This window comes from Podarcis erhardii (assembly GCF_964252035.2).
Source record: "Podarcis erhardii genome assembly, chromosome: 10".
In the NCBI taxonomy this organism is placed as follows: Eukaryota; Metazoa; Chordata; class Lepidosauria; order Squamata; family Lacertidae; genus Podarcis; species Podarcis erhardii.
In genome coordinates this window covers 12008193-12025108 of record NC_138500.1, presented here as the reverse complement: position 1 = coordinate 12025108, position 16916 = coordinate 12008193, and the positions used below count along the sequence as shown (strand labels likewise).

Sequence of the window (16916 nt, the reverse complement as noted above, 5' to 3'; positions counted from 1 at the left end):
TGAATAGTGGTTTGCAAGAAGTTGGCAGCATTTAAAACTGCACAGCCTTCACGCAAGGCAATAATAATAATAATAATAATTTATTTTTTGTTGGGCGGCTTCCAACAAAGATTAAAAATACATTAAACGATGTATTAAACGATTTGGGGGGGGGAGTTTTGGAGCGGGTGGGAAACTGCTGTCCTAAGCTCGACAGAGATACCTGCTGCCTAAGCAGCGGTGGGATAAAAACCCGCTTTGCTTCTTGAGCCTGAAATAGAATCCTCGCTCCATTCGACCCCTCCCACCCCGAGGTGGGAGGAGCCTAGCCTCGCTTTCGTCCCAAGATGGCGGCGCCATTGAAAAAGCCCTATGCGAGCGGCCCTTTTTTTTTTGCCCGTGACGTCACGACGTCCAACGTCCCAGGAGAGGAAAAGGGCGGGGCCTCTGTAGCCGAGCCTCGTTCCGGTGTCAAGATGGCGCCGGGGCTGGGATCGCCCTATGCGTTTGCCTCGGGGCGGCGCGCGGGGCTCGGCAGAGGAGGAGCCGTCGCCGCCGCAGCCTCCTGTCCGGAACGCGGCGGGCGGGGGGAGCGTTGCCATGGCAGCGAAGAGTAGGTGTCACACCGGGCCACTTCCTGGTTGGAGGCCAACGTCCCGGGCACTCAGCTGTTGGCGGTTGGGGGGGGGCGGGGGAGGAGGCGGCAACGGAGGCGGCGGCACGAGGCCCCGGAAGGAGCGCTGAGGTAAATTGAAGGGAGGAGGGAGCGGAGGCTGGGCTTGTGGGGAGGGGGCGCCCGGCCCTTCGTGGCCCCCCTCGGCTGTGGCGGGGCCCCTCCATGCTGAGGGCGAGAGGAGAGCCAGGCCTCGAGGCCTTCCCTGAGGGAAAGGTGGGCTGTTCCATTCTCCCCCAGAGGGGTGGGCGGGCCGGCAGCTTGGCCACCTCTGCGCGTGTGGTGGGTTTTCCCGTGGAGCTGAGGGCGTGTTGGATTAGTGTGGTGTGTGTGGGGGGGGCGTCTCTTCCTGGACTTTTCCCCTGCTCCTCTGGGGCCCTTTGCAGCTCGAGGGGACAAAGGGGAGGCTCTCCCCCCCCCAACTTCCATTCATGGTGGGTCGACTCTGGGATGTGGGGGGGGGGAGTCATGGGGGGGGAAAGCGAAATGCCAAGGCTTTTCCTTTGTATGGGAAGTGGGGTGGCGTAGTAGGAAGTCACCAGACACCCCAGTTTCGACTCCCTTGGAGGAGGATGCTGGTTGGGGGGGGGCGGGAAGGAGGAGTTTTCCCTGTGGGGGGAGCTAGAGGGTGTGGGGAGGTAAGGGGTGTGTGTGTTTAGGGGAGGGGGAAATAACTGCAGACACAGCACAGCGAAGGTGGTTTGGAGGTGGTGTGGGAGCAGGAGAGGAAAAAAAGGATTTTTGCCCCTGGATCCTGTGCATTATTTGCTCAGAAGTAAGTATTGCTATTTCCAGAGTGTGTGTTTTAACTTCTAAGTAAGCATGCCTTGGATTGTAGACTGCAAAAGGATTGCTGCGGAAGTTCTGAAAAGTGGAGAGGATCTGAATGGTCCCCGGGAGTCTGTGAGCCTTTGATGTGGGGAGCTGAAGCTTATGGTGGATTACATATAGGGACTCTTAATTTGATTTACTCCGTATGTGTGTATCCGTTTTTTAATGCCCACAGTTCAGTAAGACTTTTTGCCATCTCTAACAACAAGCAATACCGCAATTAAAAGCAGAAAGTTGAAATGTTTGCCCCTTTTGGTGATATAAAACTTTTGGGAAGGAAAGAAGTTTCCCATAATTTGTGCCTCTGTTGTAAAAGTCTTGGACCTCTGTGCCATGTATTGATACGGGGTTTGGGTAGTGGAAAGAGTCTTGTATTGGGCACAAAAGACTGAACGAATTCTGTTGTTATCTCTCTCTTCTTTGAGTGGGTTGATGTTAGAAAGTTATCAACCTAACAGCCTTCAGGTCCACCTGCTCCAGCACATTCGTACTCTAATACAAAAGTCCTCCAAAAGCAGCTTTGCTCCCTCCACCTTGAATGGTCACTTACGGAAGTTATGGCTGTTGAATTGTAAAGTTCCTTTCTTGATCTGGTCCTTTGGGAACTGAGCCAAAACCACTGACATTTGCTGTTTGGCTGAATGGCTGGTCCAGACAGTAATTGAAGAGAGCTGCTGTATTCTATTACCGATCCCCTCAGGATTGCTTCCTTTGTTGAAAAGTTTGGAGCAGTCTCTGATACTTGTTTATTAGAGCAACTGGACTGTCGATTTTATATTGTGTGGCGGTGGAATTGAAGTGCATTGTGTAGTGTATAGTTTAACAAAGAACTCTTTCAGCCTGGTCCTGTTTTATTGAGAACTTACTGAGTTTGGTCAGAGCTTTCTGCCAAGTAAGGCTGAAATCTTCTGCATATTGTACTGAAACTGAGAGCACAGTGGGAGCTGCTTTTCAGTAAACATGTGTAGGATCTGGCTGCAAGACTGTATAATATTGCAGCCTTTGTATAGTTACTTTGAATTGTTATTTAAATGATAGCTGCCCTAACCTGATGCACTTCATTTTTCTCCTTGTTGGACAATACCTGTGACCTTTTGACAACTACTGGAAAGCTGTTTGTCAAGTGATTCTTTGATGTGTAAATTCACTGAAACTGTGAATGAGGATGAGGGTGTGTCCTGGTGAATATTTGATCTGTGCTTCTACTATTCCTTGCCTCACTTGTCAGTACTGCAGGAAAGGTTGTTAAATCTTACGAAGTGATTTGCTTTTGTTGCAACTTGGAGCACTTCTTGGATGGTAATGGTGTAAAATTTAAACTGTTAAGTTGCAGGATAGCTGCCTGCCTTATTCTCTTGTGCTTTGTACTCTTTTGCTGAAGACTGTTAAATTAACTCACTGCCTGAAATTTGAACTGAGGGCAACAGCAAGCTTCTCTGTTTTATAGAATTATCTCCAAATTGACAGCTCGTTGGTCTGTTGATTAGGAGAATTAGGGTTTGTACACTCATGTCCCGAGGAAGTATTTTGAGACTGAAACTGTGACAATAACATGTTTGTGTTTGTATCTAAAAGAAACCAGCCAGATATAATGCAAGTTGGATTTGCGCCAAAATGGAGTAGTTGCTCAGGAAAAGGCATTGTCGGCATTTTTCTTCTTGTTATATTATGTTTGGCCAAGCATGGATTATCATACCCTGAACTCTGCTTGTGCTGCAATTTATTGAAGCGCAAACTTCCCGCAGCTTGTGTTACTGACTGCAGAAGCCATGTTCTTTTTAAAGGCCACAGACCTCTATGTGCATGGAAGTAACCTTTATTTGAGTCTTAGGGGCTTGTCTCCAAGTAAACATGCATATGATCAGCTTGAAAGAATCTGCTTTCACAATAAAAATATGTATAAAAGCAGATTGCTATCTTTTATCCTGAAGATAGTGCTTAAAAATGTGTGGGCAACTCCTGGTGAACTCTGAGAAGTGGCTGAATTAGCAGGCTGGGTTTCAGTGTCCTGCATAGATCTGGCCCTCTCTGTATAACTAGTAGTAATTTATACAGAGAAGTGTAAAAATGTTTCCACAGATTGCAGAATGAAGCGTTATTTTGGCCGAATTTAGTGGGGTTTTTGGTACAGTCATTCTTGCAGTGGTAGATCAAGACTTTGAAAAGATGCTATGAACATTTATACAGTGGTAGCTCAGGTTACAGACACTTCAGGTTACAGACTCCGCCAACCCAGAAATAGTACCTCGGGTTAAGAACTTTGCTTCAGGATGAGAACAGAAGTCATGTGGCAGCGGTGTGGTGGCAGCGGGAGGCCCAATTAGCTAAAGTGGTGCTTCAGGTTAAGAACAGTTTCAGGTTAAGAACGGACCTCCAAAACGAATTAAGTTCTTAACCCAAGGTACCACTGTTTACTGCCCTATAACTGCAGGTATCAGGGCGGTTCACAGGATAAAATCTGAAACATAAAACCACAAAATACATTATCAAAATAAAAGCAACAACCCAATAACTCCCCCCTGCACATTTCAAGAGGGCATAGGATGTCAATTAACCCAGCTAAAAAAAGTTAAAACACTAAAAAACACTTTGTAACTGAGGAAATGGTAAAACGTGCATCTTGGTGACTGCACATGAGAGGCTCAGTGGCTGGCCTTGGAGTTATTTCTTGCTAAGTGGCTTCACCCATGCTAAAATAGCACCTGTCCTCATACTAGGTGGAGTTGTAATTAGCATGGAATTTCTAATAACTATAGTAGCCAAAGCTTGCAAAGGAGCACATTTTTAGCATCGTATGATTATCTAAAAACTCTCACAACACTTATGTCTGTGTCAAAATTACAGTGCAGGAGAGACATGGTACTATAAATGCTGATGCAGAGATCTGGTCTTGTGTGGTGTCTCTAACAAATCCTTCCAGACCTTGACTGGAGTATGTGAAAGAGCAGCTTAGTTCTTGGATAACACACACCTCTCTGTCAAAGCACTTGTTGTAGGTCAGTGATAGACAGTAGCAGCCAAGAGGGGAGTGTGCTGCAAGTCAAGTATGAGAGCCATTTTATACATCCAGAAATCTGTAGTGAAACCTTTATTGAATGCTACTGTTGCAGGCTGACGGTTATATGCTTGATTGTACCTTGGAAGATTTTTGGGGTGGAGGGGTTAAGTTGAAGGATTTCATCACAGGTAGAAATGTGACATGTCAAAGAGAAGGCAAAGTTGAACCAAGAACCAGCTCCCCTGCCAAAGTGGACTCTGGTGGGCTTCCTTGGCTGGCTTATGTACATGTGCCAAGTAGCAACTGTGCAGTGATCTGGAGGAGGCAGTGAACTTCCCACCATTTTAATTTCTCATAGATACCTGGAGCAGTGTTGTGGGCATCCTGATGATTAAAAGTCAGGCAGTTCACAGACCCAGGTGATTGCTGTGTGGGGTGGGGACAAGGACCGGCCTCAGTGGTAGGCTCTGACACCTGCCTGAGGATGCCAGGTGCTAGTCCTGGCTGAGCATTTCCTCAACTTGCTTGTTTAGAAAATCCAAGTAGATTTATAGATGGGAAAATATTCTTGCATGGATTAACCCACCTGCAAGCCTCACTTTTTAGGATTCTGACAAAACTCCACTACTTGATTTTGCTGAATGTATAAAATGGCCTTGGTAGGTGCTGCTGTATAGCTGCATCATGGGTTAGTCACTTGAGCTATAGATAAACATACCAGTCATATCTGCCATTTGTACCATGATTTCTGCAGCTCAGTAATGTGGCTAAATTACTGTTCTCATGTAAATCAACTATATTTTAAGTCCATGGTGGCAGGGCATTGGCTGTTCACAATAACTTTGTCTTAAAGTCCTTTGTTTTTCACTGAAAATCCCCTCATCATAAAAAGAAGTGGGTGCCACTGAAGCCTCTTGGAAAAGAAATGTACACTTTGCTCTTTGTTTTGAAGGTGTTTTCTGATGCCTTTCGACAGAATTGACAGCGTTCAAGGCCACTAACGACTTAAAAGCACCATAATGCAGCAGTAGCAGTAAAACGGCAGATATGAAATGTGCACCCAATAATAAAAGTTGGCTGTAAACACCTAGTGTCTGTATTTGCAAAACACAATGAGATCCTGGAAGTAAAATGTTGGTAAAACTTTTGTAACGAATGCTACAGAGTGACAAGTTCAAAGGCTGGTGGAACAGAATATGTGGAGTAGAATTTTCGTAGGTGCTGCCTGACTTTGCTTGGAATTTACAGATTTAATCTCATGTGGAGACAAGGTCCAGAGCAGATACGCCTCCTCCCACTCCTAATAATCAGTGTGCATTCTAAGGTACACTGTTAGTTGCTTGATTGCTGACAGTTAAAAAAGAAATTCACCTCACCTGTGTGCAATATCTGGACATGTAACATGGCCCTTAGAAGACCCCTGGTTCTAGCTCTGATTCACACATTACACTGGTTACAAGTAAGAGGCATAGATTCTACTTCCTCATACAATGACTTTCCCCCTCCAACCTCCTCTTTGTCTTTCAGGAAAGCTCTGAATGTCTGCCACAGAAACACAGGATTTTGCTGGGGGTTCTGTGGTTGTTCTAAGCACACTCACTTTATTATTATTTTTTTATAAATTTTTTATTAAATTTTTCCATAAAAACTCCAATCATACAAATTTCCACATCACATATTTTAACTTATTGGACCTCCCTCAACTTCTCTGACAATCATTCGTAGTTCAATTTCTATCTTCACATTCCTTAATTTTAGTATTGCCTTTAAATACAATATTTCTGTCCTCATTTACATTCTTGCAATATTCCTTATATTTTCACAAAGCTTCTTTAAAACACACTAGCGTTGTGTATTCCTCACATACAGTTTTCAAATATTCTGTAAATTTTCCCCAGTCCTCAAAAAACTTGTGGTCCCTTTGAAATCTAATTTTTCCAGTTAGTTTGTCCAGTTCTGCATAGTCTGTTAATTTTGTTCTCCATTCTTCCAAAGTCGGTACTTCTTCTTGTTTCCATTTTTGAGCCATCAATATTCTCGCTGCTGTTATTGCGTACTGAAAAAGTTTACAGTCCCTCTTATTTATATCCATTCTTGTTATTCCCAGCAAAAAGGTTTCTGGTTTCTTAACAAAGCTATATTTCAGCATTTTCTTTAATTCATTATATATCATCTCCCAGAACCCCTTTACTTTCTTACATTCCCACCACATATGCATAAATGTACCTTCTTTCTCCTAAGCACACTCACTTTATGCTGGGCACTCACCAGACATGTTGTTCATCACTGATGCTATGCATGGACTGGACATTTTCTAGGATGCACTTAACGCTTGGATATGGCAGTCTGGAAAAGGGATAATTAAGAAGTGATATGATAAACTAGCTTTAAATATCTGAAGGGCTATTGCATATAGGTAATAGAGCAAATGTGTTTCCTGTTGCTCCAGAGGGCTGGGTATAAATCATCGGGTTCAAATGACAAGTGAAAGGAGTTAGACTGAAAATTAGGTAGACCTTGCTGGTGGTAAAAGCTGTTTGGCAGAGGGACAGAGGGTCTTAGAAAGTGGGATTCCTTTAATCGTTAGAGGTTTTTAAGCAGAGGCCTGCATTGGCAAAGGGTTGGACTAGCTTGTCTGTTATCACTGATCTTTTTACTGAGGAACCCCTGATAGATTTCCCTAGAGCCCAGTTTGAAAACCGCTGCCATAGCATGTGGGATAGTTATGAGTGTACCATGGAAACCTGTTCCCAGGAACCACAATTGAACATGTTTGCCCAGTGCACATTTGCAGGTTATGCACAGAGCCAAAACATTTTGCTGCCTGAGGTAGAACAGCAAATGGTGCTTCCCTCCTCAAGTCCATGTTCACAGTACCCAAGGTTGGCCCACTTGTTTTGGCCCCTGAGTCAGAAAATACTAAATTCAGTTACTAACAATTCCTTCCTTTTCATGGCACCCAAAACCAGCTGCTTGATGCAGACACCTCAGTCTTCCTAATGGTAGGGCTGGCCCAGGTATTGCATGAGGTAAAAAAATGATGTGCAGTGTGTAACTTGCATGTTACATGTTAGCTGCGGGTGCATGCTGAACTTCGTATGCTATTGTGAGAAGCATCCCTTAGGAAGCACCTAAGTAACAGTGTTCTTCTGTGAGCCAATTATGTAATAATTGTAATTAGCCATAGTAAATAGTTCAGAGAAGTGAAAGTTGCCTTCAGAGGATAACATAGTCAAGTCAAAAGATCACCATTATAATCAAGTGCATCATTTAAAACATTTTATCTTTGTTTAGACAGTGTGTTGAGTTGCAGGAGCTTAGTGAGGAGTTGTTTCGCTTAGGGAATTGACAGAATTGATAGTTTTCATGATTTCTTCCAACTTCCACATGAAATCTTTTGTTTCACGTACACCAGATGTGATAGCCCTAGCCGAAAAATGACCAGATTTTATGATTTGTATTCTCCAGACAAGTGATTCAAGGGTGCTATGTATATTTTGCTGCATAAACTGGCCCATTCATGCATAGTCAATTTCCATAATGAGCTGGGCACCATCTAGTGATTGCTGCTTCACCGTTAAGAGAGTGAGTATAGGTGTTGCATGCAAAATACATGTACTTATGGGTGGCATATAAAATACAGTGATGTTGTGGGAGTATTGTTAGGGGGAGCACCATGCTCTTGACTTTGGAACGTCACTTGGGCCTCAGAATGGGGCAAGGCATTCTTTCAGTCTCATCCTTGGTCTCTGCTTCTAGGCACCCGGCTGAGCTCCAGAGAAATCCTCTTTTGCTTTACCACCTCACCCCAGATGACACCAGCTTCCTGCTGTCCCCACAGATCCCTCATGACAACCCTATTCTGTGAGGCTCGGATTTTTTTTTTTTAAAAAAAGCATATAAATGAAATCATAAAGAATATGCTATATTGCCAACGCATTTAAAATATGGCAGTGTACAATAAAACAACCAAAACGTGAAATGCAGAACAGATGACCAACAATCAAATTAATTCTCTAAAAATGCTTGGTGAAACAAACATTTTTAGCAGTGGTAAAATATCAGTATTGTGGGTGCCTGTCCCAGTTCCCTGGGAACAGGGGCCACACTCCTTTATATTTCCCTGCAGTGGGAGGGGCTGCATTCTCATTTTCATGATTATTACCCATAATCACCACTACAAAGAAAGACTTTTGGTGTTTTGTTTAATAGCTCTGGTGTCTGAAATACTCTTCTACAAGCTCTGCTGTTAAATTCCCTTTCACTTTTCCTTGTAGCCATTTTGGTGGGTTGTGAGGGAATGGAAGCTGCTTAAAAAGCTGAACAGATTTTTCATCTACAGTTTGGGTAGGACCTGAACCAATGCATCAATGTTACAAGAAAGGAGCTTTTGTGGGTTCCTTCCAACGACAATTCTATGAGTTAACTGGTTCCATCTTTTTCTCCTTAGCTTCAGCAGTGGAGCCACCTCTGAAAAACCGATGACAGAATTTTTATATTGCAGCTTGGGCATGCTTTTCTTGTGAACAAAACAGTGGGGAAATATTCTACCCTATTTTGATAAAATATGGTGGGCTACTGGAAGGGGAGAGAAATATTTTTTTCAGGGTGTGAGAATACCATAGTGTTGGTGCTCTCTTTCCTAAGCAAGAAAACAAAAGAGGGAAGTGTACTGAAAGTGCTCTGAAAAGTTTGGTTTCATAAAAAGTTTTCCTTCATCAAAGGCAATCTAAAACACTTACAAAAAGATACAAGTATACTAACATCTCTTTAAAACCTTTTAAAACATCTTAACAAATGAAGAACAATCAGTTAAGCCTTCCTTTTCTATCTTTAAACTCAGATCTATAAAACAGAAAGCTGTCGCTAGTATAAATCAAACTAATCGTTATGACAAAGTCTTACTGTGAGCCCACTTATATATGGGGAGTTACAAATACACTTTTACAGAAAGCGCAAATAACAGGGAAGGGAGGGGAAGCTTTTAAGTTGTTACAAATTATTATTGCCTTCAAATGCAATTGGCATGAGCAACAGACTGGGGGGACATTTTGAGAACCCCTTTCTCCTTCCTTTTCTTGCATTCATTGTTTGGCTTCCCTTGTTTCGGTTTTTGCTTGAATTTCTCCTATTACAGTAGCAGTTCCTTTGATAGGTTTTGCAACTGATTAACCAGCAAGCTGCCTTTGTAGAAAAATCCGGAGGCTTTCCAGCTTTCTTTCTTGGATTTACTCTGGATCTGCAACTGGATCTGCAAATGTTATGTTCAGTCACATTTTAAGGAAGTTGGATAATTACTTTCTCTCTCATCTTATCCTGCCTAAGCCTTAAGGAATCAGAGAAGAGAGGCACTGCATGGAATTAGCTCACTAGATTTGCACAGATGGCGGTATTGTGGTCAGTTTGTAGAAAAATACCAAGTTACTGAATATTTCTTACAGCAGCAATTCAAAAATGGAAATACTGGGCATACAATAAGCCCACAACTTATGCAGGGTTTACGTTTTGGGAATAGCACCTAAAGCCAAAATTGCATATAGCCAAAACTCATTGGGTTCAGTGGCGGGTGGGATAGCCAAAGTCATTTTTCACAGAACCCCACCCGCTTTGTATTTTATTTTTTTGCCATGCACTTAAAGCTGAATGCACACAAGTTAAAGATGCATATGTTGTGGGCTTACTGTTATTGAGTTGCCATTTAAGATGGCACTCATACTATGAGTAAGGAAGAGTTGTTTTCTTTTGTGTGTGTGACATATGCATGTGGGGAGTAAAGTGAATTGGGGCTGATCACTGTGCAATGGCTTCTCCTTTCTCTGTGTTGGAACAAGTTGGGATAGTGTATAGGACAGGGGTCAGTAAACTTTTTCAGGAGGGGGGGCAGTCCACTGTCCCTCAGACCTTGTGGGGGGCTGGACCACAAGGACCCCCCGCTGCCACTCAAGCTGACACCACCTCGTCTTCGGCAGTGTCGTCATTGTCCTCTGCCTCAGCCAGGTGTCCGCGGAGCGCAGAGCCCATGCCGCTGGCCTGTGTGGCAGAGGCAGCCTCCCTGCCATTGCCGCTTCCTCCCGCTCAGCTTTTGGTCATACGTGGCTGCCCAGAGCTTCCTGCAGCCAATCCAAAGCTGCGCCAGTGTCGCCACCCGCCCAGAGGCGCCCATGGCTTCGGATTGGCTGCAGGAGCTTCCTGCAGCCACTCCGAAGCCGTGCCAGCGTCGCAGAAGTCAGTCCCCGTGCGGCGAGGCCTCCGCACCACACTGGTTTAGCGCGTGTACTGACTGAGTGGGCGGCAGGGTCCGGGGGCTGGATTTACGAGCCTGGTGGTCCGCATCTGGCCCCCAGGCTGTAGTTTGCTGACCCCTGGTATAGGACATACTTGTAGACAGAAAACGGTGGGGGGGCAAGGAGGGAACCATTTCCAGTGGCGTAGCGTGGGTTGTCAGCACCCGGGGCAAGGCAAGTAATTTGCGCCCCCTAACCCGTGGATTTGCCCTAACCCCAGATGTTGCGCCCGGTGCGGCCGGCCCCCCCTGCACCCCCCCACGCTACGCCACTGACCATCTCAGTTAATTTCTCCATTGTAGGAGGAGTCTGTCAATGATTTTTCAGGACTTGCCATTAGCACTGCAGTAGTGCAACTCCCCTCTCTCTTCCTCCCCTCTCTCTTCCAAGTGACATCAGCAGCAACGGTGCTTTTCAACCTGACCATCGTCTTACATCCTCGGCAAAGCCCCAGGCCTAGTGTAGCTGTAATAAACAATGAGGAAGGATGTAAGGAGAAAAATCTGACTTAGGTCTAGTATAGGAATTATTTCCGGGATTTAATTGGTGAACATGAAGGCACATGTCTGGCTATGGATTATTAACAAAGATTGGATTGTTAACAGATGACTGGAGAATGAGTATACCTTACTTATCTGTTAAAGTCTCACGAAGCTCTGCATATTGCTTTTGATGGTTGTGCCACATAAACATTTAATTGGAGTTTGTTAAAAAAGAGAGAGAAATTATTAGGCTAACCTGCTTTGGGTGAATGTGGATGCAGGCCTGTAGCTGGAAATCTTGTTTGTGGGGGAGGGTAAATGGCAAAGGGGAGTTGCAAGTCAGTACAATACAGCAACAGCCTCAGTACAGGTAGACATCTCATAACTAATTTTAATAAAACAAAACTTATAAGAAGTGCGTGTCAGTCAATCATTCTTTGCACTTACTGCTTAGAATATGGAGTAAGAGCTGGTTTTCTTCTTCCTGAAGCATAAAAGAGGATGTGACTTCTGACGAGAGAAATCTGCAGCTTACTTCAAGGAGGGACTAATCCTGTGAGAAAAGGATTGTGAGCTAGTTGCTTAGCCACAGGATGGCATAACGTATGCTCCTGTAAATAAATGGGTTGTGTCATTATTTATTTTGGACACTTTTGTGCCATTTTTAAGGTGACCACACCATAAAGTGATTTACACAAAACAACAGTAAATTATGATTATTCCCTCCCTCCCCCCCTCTCTCTGAAGACTCTTTTAGAGATGGCTAAATTTTGTATCTTGTTCCATCTTCTCTCCCTGAATGAGCAGCTAGGAAAACCTGGTACCAGGTGGCAATTACAGCAGGGGGAGCTTCTCTGCTGGATTACAAAAAGTCTCACCCAGCCAGCTCTCTTCTTCTCCTCAGTGGGTTTTAGGGGTGGTGTTGGGAAATGAGATGTTAACAGTCCTCAGCCCAGCTGTGGTATTTTTGCTTCTGCTGTTATTAAATAGAATGGCCATCAGGAAAACCTATCGCCTCCTGTTTCATCTTGTGCATGTACATCTTACAAATAAAGTTATGCGGTTCCTAGCTTGAGGTTAACTTCTCTTCATTTCCTCCTTTGTGAGCATTTGGAATAGAATATTTCATTGTCTCTTTAGTGTAACAATGTACGTAAATTAAAGTGAAAACTAGGGAAGGGTCCAAAATATCCCTGGTGAGGGGAAGGCCAGACCTCTGGTGGTATGGTCAGGGAGTGGGTGTGGGAATGTTAAAGATTTATTTGCTAAGATTATTGTGCTTAGACTTACTCTTAGCGTGTTTTTACTCCCTGTCAATAAAGCAGTTCTAAAAATATGTTGAGTATAAAGATGGATGAATATATTTCATTCCTATGGGAGCGATAATAACTTGAGAACTAGCTCCTTCCTGCCCCCATAGGTCTTGAGAATCTGCTGCAAGAGTTAGATTTGTTGATAAAAGTAGTAAATGTAATAGCATGAATATATTCTGTCACTAATAATACCTTTCTTGTTTTCCCTCCCTTTGCCTAGGACATGTATACCTCTGCGAGATCTTCTTGGACAAGATACCTTAGTTTAAGACCTGTTTGGGACCATATGCAAAGAGGCTACCAGTCATGAGTAAGTAAATGTTCTCCAGAGCCCAGAATTTCAAACAGCATTTTAAGTCTTTAGCTTTTAAGAGCAAATTTCTGCCTCTACTATAGTGAATGTAAGTGCCTCTGTCACAGCAATCACTAAGTGAAGCTTGGCTGTTTTTGACTACCCCCTGTTTTTGGTTGTTTGAATTGTGCAGAAGACTCTCTTGGATGGCAACAATTTCCAGTGCATCGTTGAGTACTGAGTATGTTGCCTGCATCTGGGCTGATACACTTTTCCAGTTTTGTAAATGAATGTTACTTTCTTTTGGAGCAGTGTCTCATGAAAGTTAAGAAATGTTTTGGTAGGCCAGAGTAACTTATATGTGATAAGGATATTGTTAGGCCATGTGTTTCACGGGTCATTTCACTTCACTGTTGTACGTATCTCAAGCATATACATTAATGGTCAATTAACTGAGTCAATTACTATGGTTTTGCAAACCTTTCTAGTCATCTGGTCTTTTCCAACACATGCAATGTATCCCTAATGGCGTAGGAGTTGCTGTAGTGTGGCTGCTTTTCTTGGTTTGTTAATAATCAGAAATCTGCAGTCAATTGAGAGGAGTCTTTGCTGTAACTTCTTCCTTCACCAGAAAGTTCTTGGTAGGGATGATGGTTCATGGGAATGAGCTGCTGTGTGAAGTCATCTAACATGACCTAACAAGTAGCACAAGAAGGGAACATGCTGTACTGTGTGTGTGTACATGTACATGTATGTGTGAGCATGTGGCCATCCAGATTTTGCTGAACTTCAACCCCAGTAGCATGAACAGTGATCAAGGATGCTGGAAGTTATAATTCAGCAATATCTGGATGGCTGCAGGTTCCCCATCCATGCCAGAGTAGCTTCTAAGCCGCTGAAAGGAATATCGGAGAAAACCTTACTGTTCCTGGTGCATTGATATGACATCTACTTAACAAGAAACAGACTAAATAAGCAGTCTCTTGTTAGGTAGGGTTTTCTTTCCATCTGGTCTTCTGTTCTAGCTGGGAGCCATATACCATATCTTGTTGTCCAGGATGTAGTAGCCTGCAAGTGAAGGCTGCTTGGAGTCTGCAGGGGTAGTGCATATGTTCTCTAACTGGCATACCAGTACCGAAGAACTGCATTACACTTTGCTGTGAATTAAGTTTTTGGAGGATGGATGATTTTCAGTTGAGAATAAGCAGGTTACTTCTGTGTCCAGCCTGGGTTGGTAGATGTTGGCAGGGAGGCTCTATCTAGCTTGCTGTTTTTAAGAATCTGAAGCATGGCTGCCCTGTGGAAAGGAAAATAATATGCAAATGGAATTATGACAATCATGGCTTATTTGCTGCTTGTAACAATAAGACAAATAGGGGCCAAACAGAGATCGTCTTTGGTACAAACCACAGAAAGAACTCAAAGGAAAATAGGGAATAGGAGGCACTGCTAATCTTGGGGATCGAAAGCAAAAATACCCCAAGCCTAGTTTGCTTTCTGTTGAATAGAATTTCACCCTCATCAACCCTAAGTGCTCTGTGACCTTTTTGTTTAAAACAATGCTCTTAAGATTGCGTAGGGACTTCGTAGGCATAGATCCTTCATGGAAAGGTCAACCACTAATACATTGTTATCACTGTTTTTGCAGACACAGAAACACAGCCTGCAACAAATTGTCTGGCAGTCTGCTTTGCGGACTAATTATATAGCACTTGGAAATTTTAATAACTTTTTGGACTGTGAATGAAAGTGTTAACAGCAAACTGTTAGACAGAAGATGAATAATGCAGCAGCAAAACTGTTTCCAATGCTGGCCGTGACATTGTTCATGAATGTCTTTTCTAAGATAGCAATACATAAATAGGGGAGATAAATGTTGCAAGAACTAGCGCTATCTATCACCTGCCAGCACTGAGAGCTTGAATGTAGAATACTCTCTCCCACTTCTTAGGCCTGGTTTGCACATTGTAGCTCCTAGTTGTGTTGATCATACAGACATAATGCTAAACTGTGCTTAACACTAGCCATGATCCATTAATGGATCATGGACACTAGCTGGTCCATTAATGTTAATAGGCCACTGCTACGCCAACCCCAGTCTACTCTCAGCCAGCTCCTACCTGTCTGCGTTCCTACTTACTACCAGTCTAGGAGTGATTCTGTTTTTCAGCTTCCTCGTCTTCTTTTTTAGTCTCAGTGTTGCCCTTGGGGAAAGCAGCAGGGAGGATGATAGGGGTAAAATTAGAATCATTTGCCTCTGCTTGTAGCTGGCTTTGGCTTCACCCACCAGTTTCAGTGGATACCAGCCACATCTGGATCCAACATACGGTACCTTGAATCTATGACTAAGCTAAACCCTTCCCTTGGAGGACATGTATTTAGAGACACCAGTGAGACCTGCTATTTTGCCTTGCAAGCAGGGAGGTTGGAGAGTTGCTGAATTTGCCCAGAATGGCTGGCTTGGTAGAGGTGGGACAACTAGCCACAGTCAATGGAAGCCATGGCTTGCAAACTCATTTCAAACCATTGTTTCACATCCTGAATTTGCAGCAAATTCTTAACTGCAAAGAATTTGCAGCAAATTCTTAACTATAGTTTAGGTGGTTAAATGTCTCTCTTAACCATAGTTAAGGTTGATTACCATAATGTTTTTATTGAAGCATTTGGTGATGGAGGTAGGGGAGGCAGCAGAGATTCTACCATGTTAGTTTCATCCTGTTGGTCTGCCAACACTGCCTCTTGTAGAATAGCTGTGGCTTGATGTGAATGGTGTGAATGGCCTAATGGTGAATTTATACAGTCAGTAGCTGTGATGATATCAACAGACATGACTACATATCTGTGCTTGGTAATGTTTTGGGGACAGACAACTAAGTCTCTTTCCTCAGTGGATGGAAAATATTGGTGCTCCTACATGTGCTGCTGCTCATTTGCTGTGTCGCTCTCTGGCTCTGGAAGCCTAGGCAAGTGGCTTGCTGAGTGAAGCTATAGCTGTCGCCTTGCCTGGCTCCCCTCCCTGCATTCTGCTATGCTATTCAGCCATAGGTAGGATCGTTTGGTTCTTTGGCTTTCTCTCTGGGCTGCATTCTCTACCTTTACCTGTAATCTTTGCTGCTGGCTGCTGGCAGCCTCTACTTGTGGTGTAAACCTGACTCTCCCCAGGCCTCAAAGTTCTGAATGACAGATGATATTGCTAATAGGAAGACCTATCTACATTTCAGTATACAGTGGTGCCCCGCAAGACGAATGCCTCGCAAGACGGAAAACCCGCTAGACGAAAGGGTTTTCCGTTTTGGAGGTGCTTCGCAAAACAAATTTCCTATGGGCTTGCTTCGCAAGACGAAAATGTCTTGCGAGTTCCTGCGGGTTTTTCCCCCTCCCCCCTTTTCTAAGCCGCTAAGCCGCTTATCAGCTGATCCGCTAAGCCGCTATGCCGCTTATCAGCTGATCTGCTAAGCCGCTAATGGGCTTGCTTCGCAAGACGAAAAAACCGCAAGACGAATAGACTCGCGGAACGGATTCTTTTCGTCTTGTGAGGCACCACTGTATCAAGGCTCAAGTCTTATTAGGGCTGAGGCCTCTGTGGTATAGCTTGCTTTTTTACCTTCTGCTGTCATATGAGTGGTTCAGTCAAGCTTCGCAAAGCCTTGACTCAACACAGAAGTATCGGGTTCAACACTACCACATAATGTAGTTGCTGCTTACTAACAGCTCTTTATGCTTCCAAAACTTACTTTCCCTCCAGCCCCTCCTAGAAAACTAATCTGTCCCTGTTTGGTTCCTGCTTTAATTTTCAAAACCCTCAAGCGCCTAGAGAGTCACGTACTGTACCTGAAAGTCTGCCTATTCCCAAGGAAGTTCTCTGGGTGGTCTATTCTGAGGCCCAATCCCTAACTGTGGAAATTCCTCCAGAGGGAGATCTACCTGTCACCACCTCTATTGCTAAGATTCCTCAGTCCCTGGGTTTTTGTAGGTTAGTTTATTTATGGTTTGGTATTGTGCTCTTTGGTTTGGCCTGTGGAGCTGGCTTTTCAGAAGTTCCGTTACTGATGTGTATTCTGTTG

General features: G+C 43.8%; 1 protein-coding gene across 5 annotated transcripts in view; it reads left to right on the top strand.

Moving 5' to 3' along the window:
- The first annotated feature begins 485 nt into the window (after nt 1–485).
- USP6NL (USP6 N-terminal like) overlaps nt 486–16916 on the top strand; it is a 144704-nt gene continuing 128273 nt past the window's right edge. The window contains exons 1-2 of one of the 5 annotated variants that reach the window (XM_081879735.1): nt 486–592; nt 12781–12870. In XM_081879735.1, coding sequence (XP_081735861.1) covers nt 12867–12870 — 4 coding nt within the window. In that variant the 5' untranslated portion in view covers nt 486–592; nt 12781–12866. The other 4 variants (XM_081879732.1, XM_081879734.1, XM_081879733.1 and 1 more) reach the window with 4 other exon arrangements.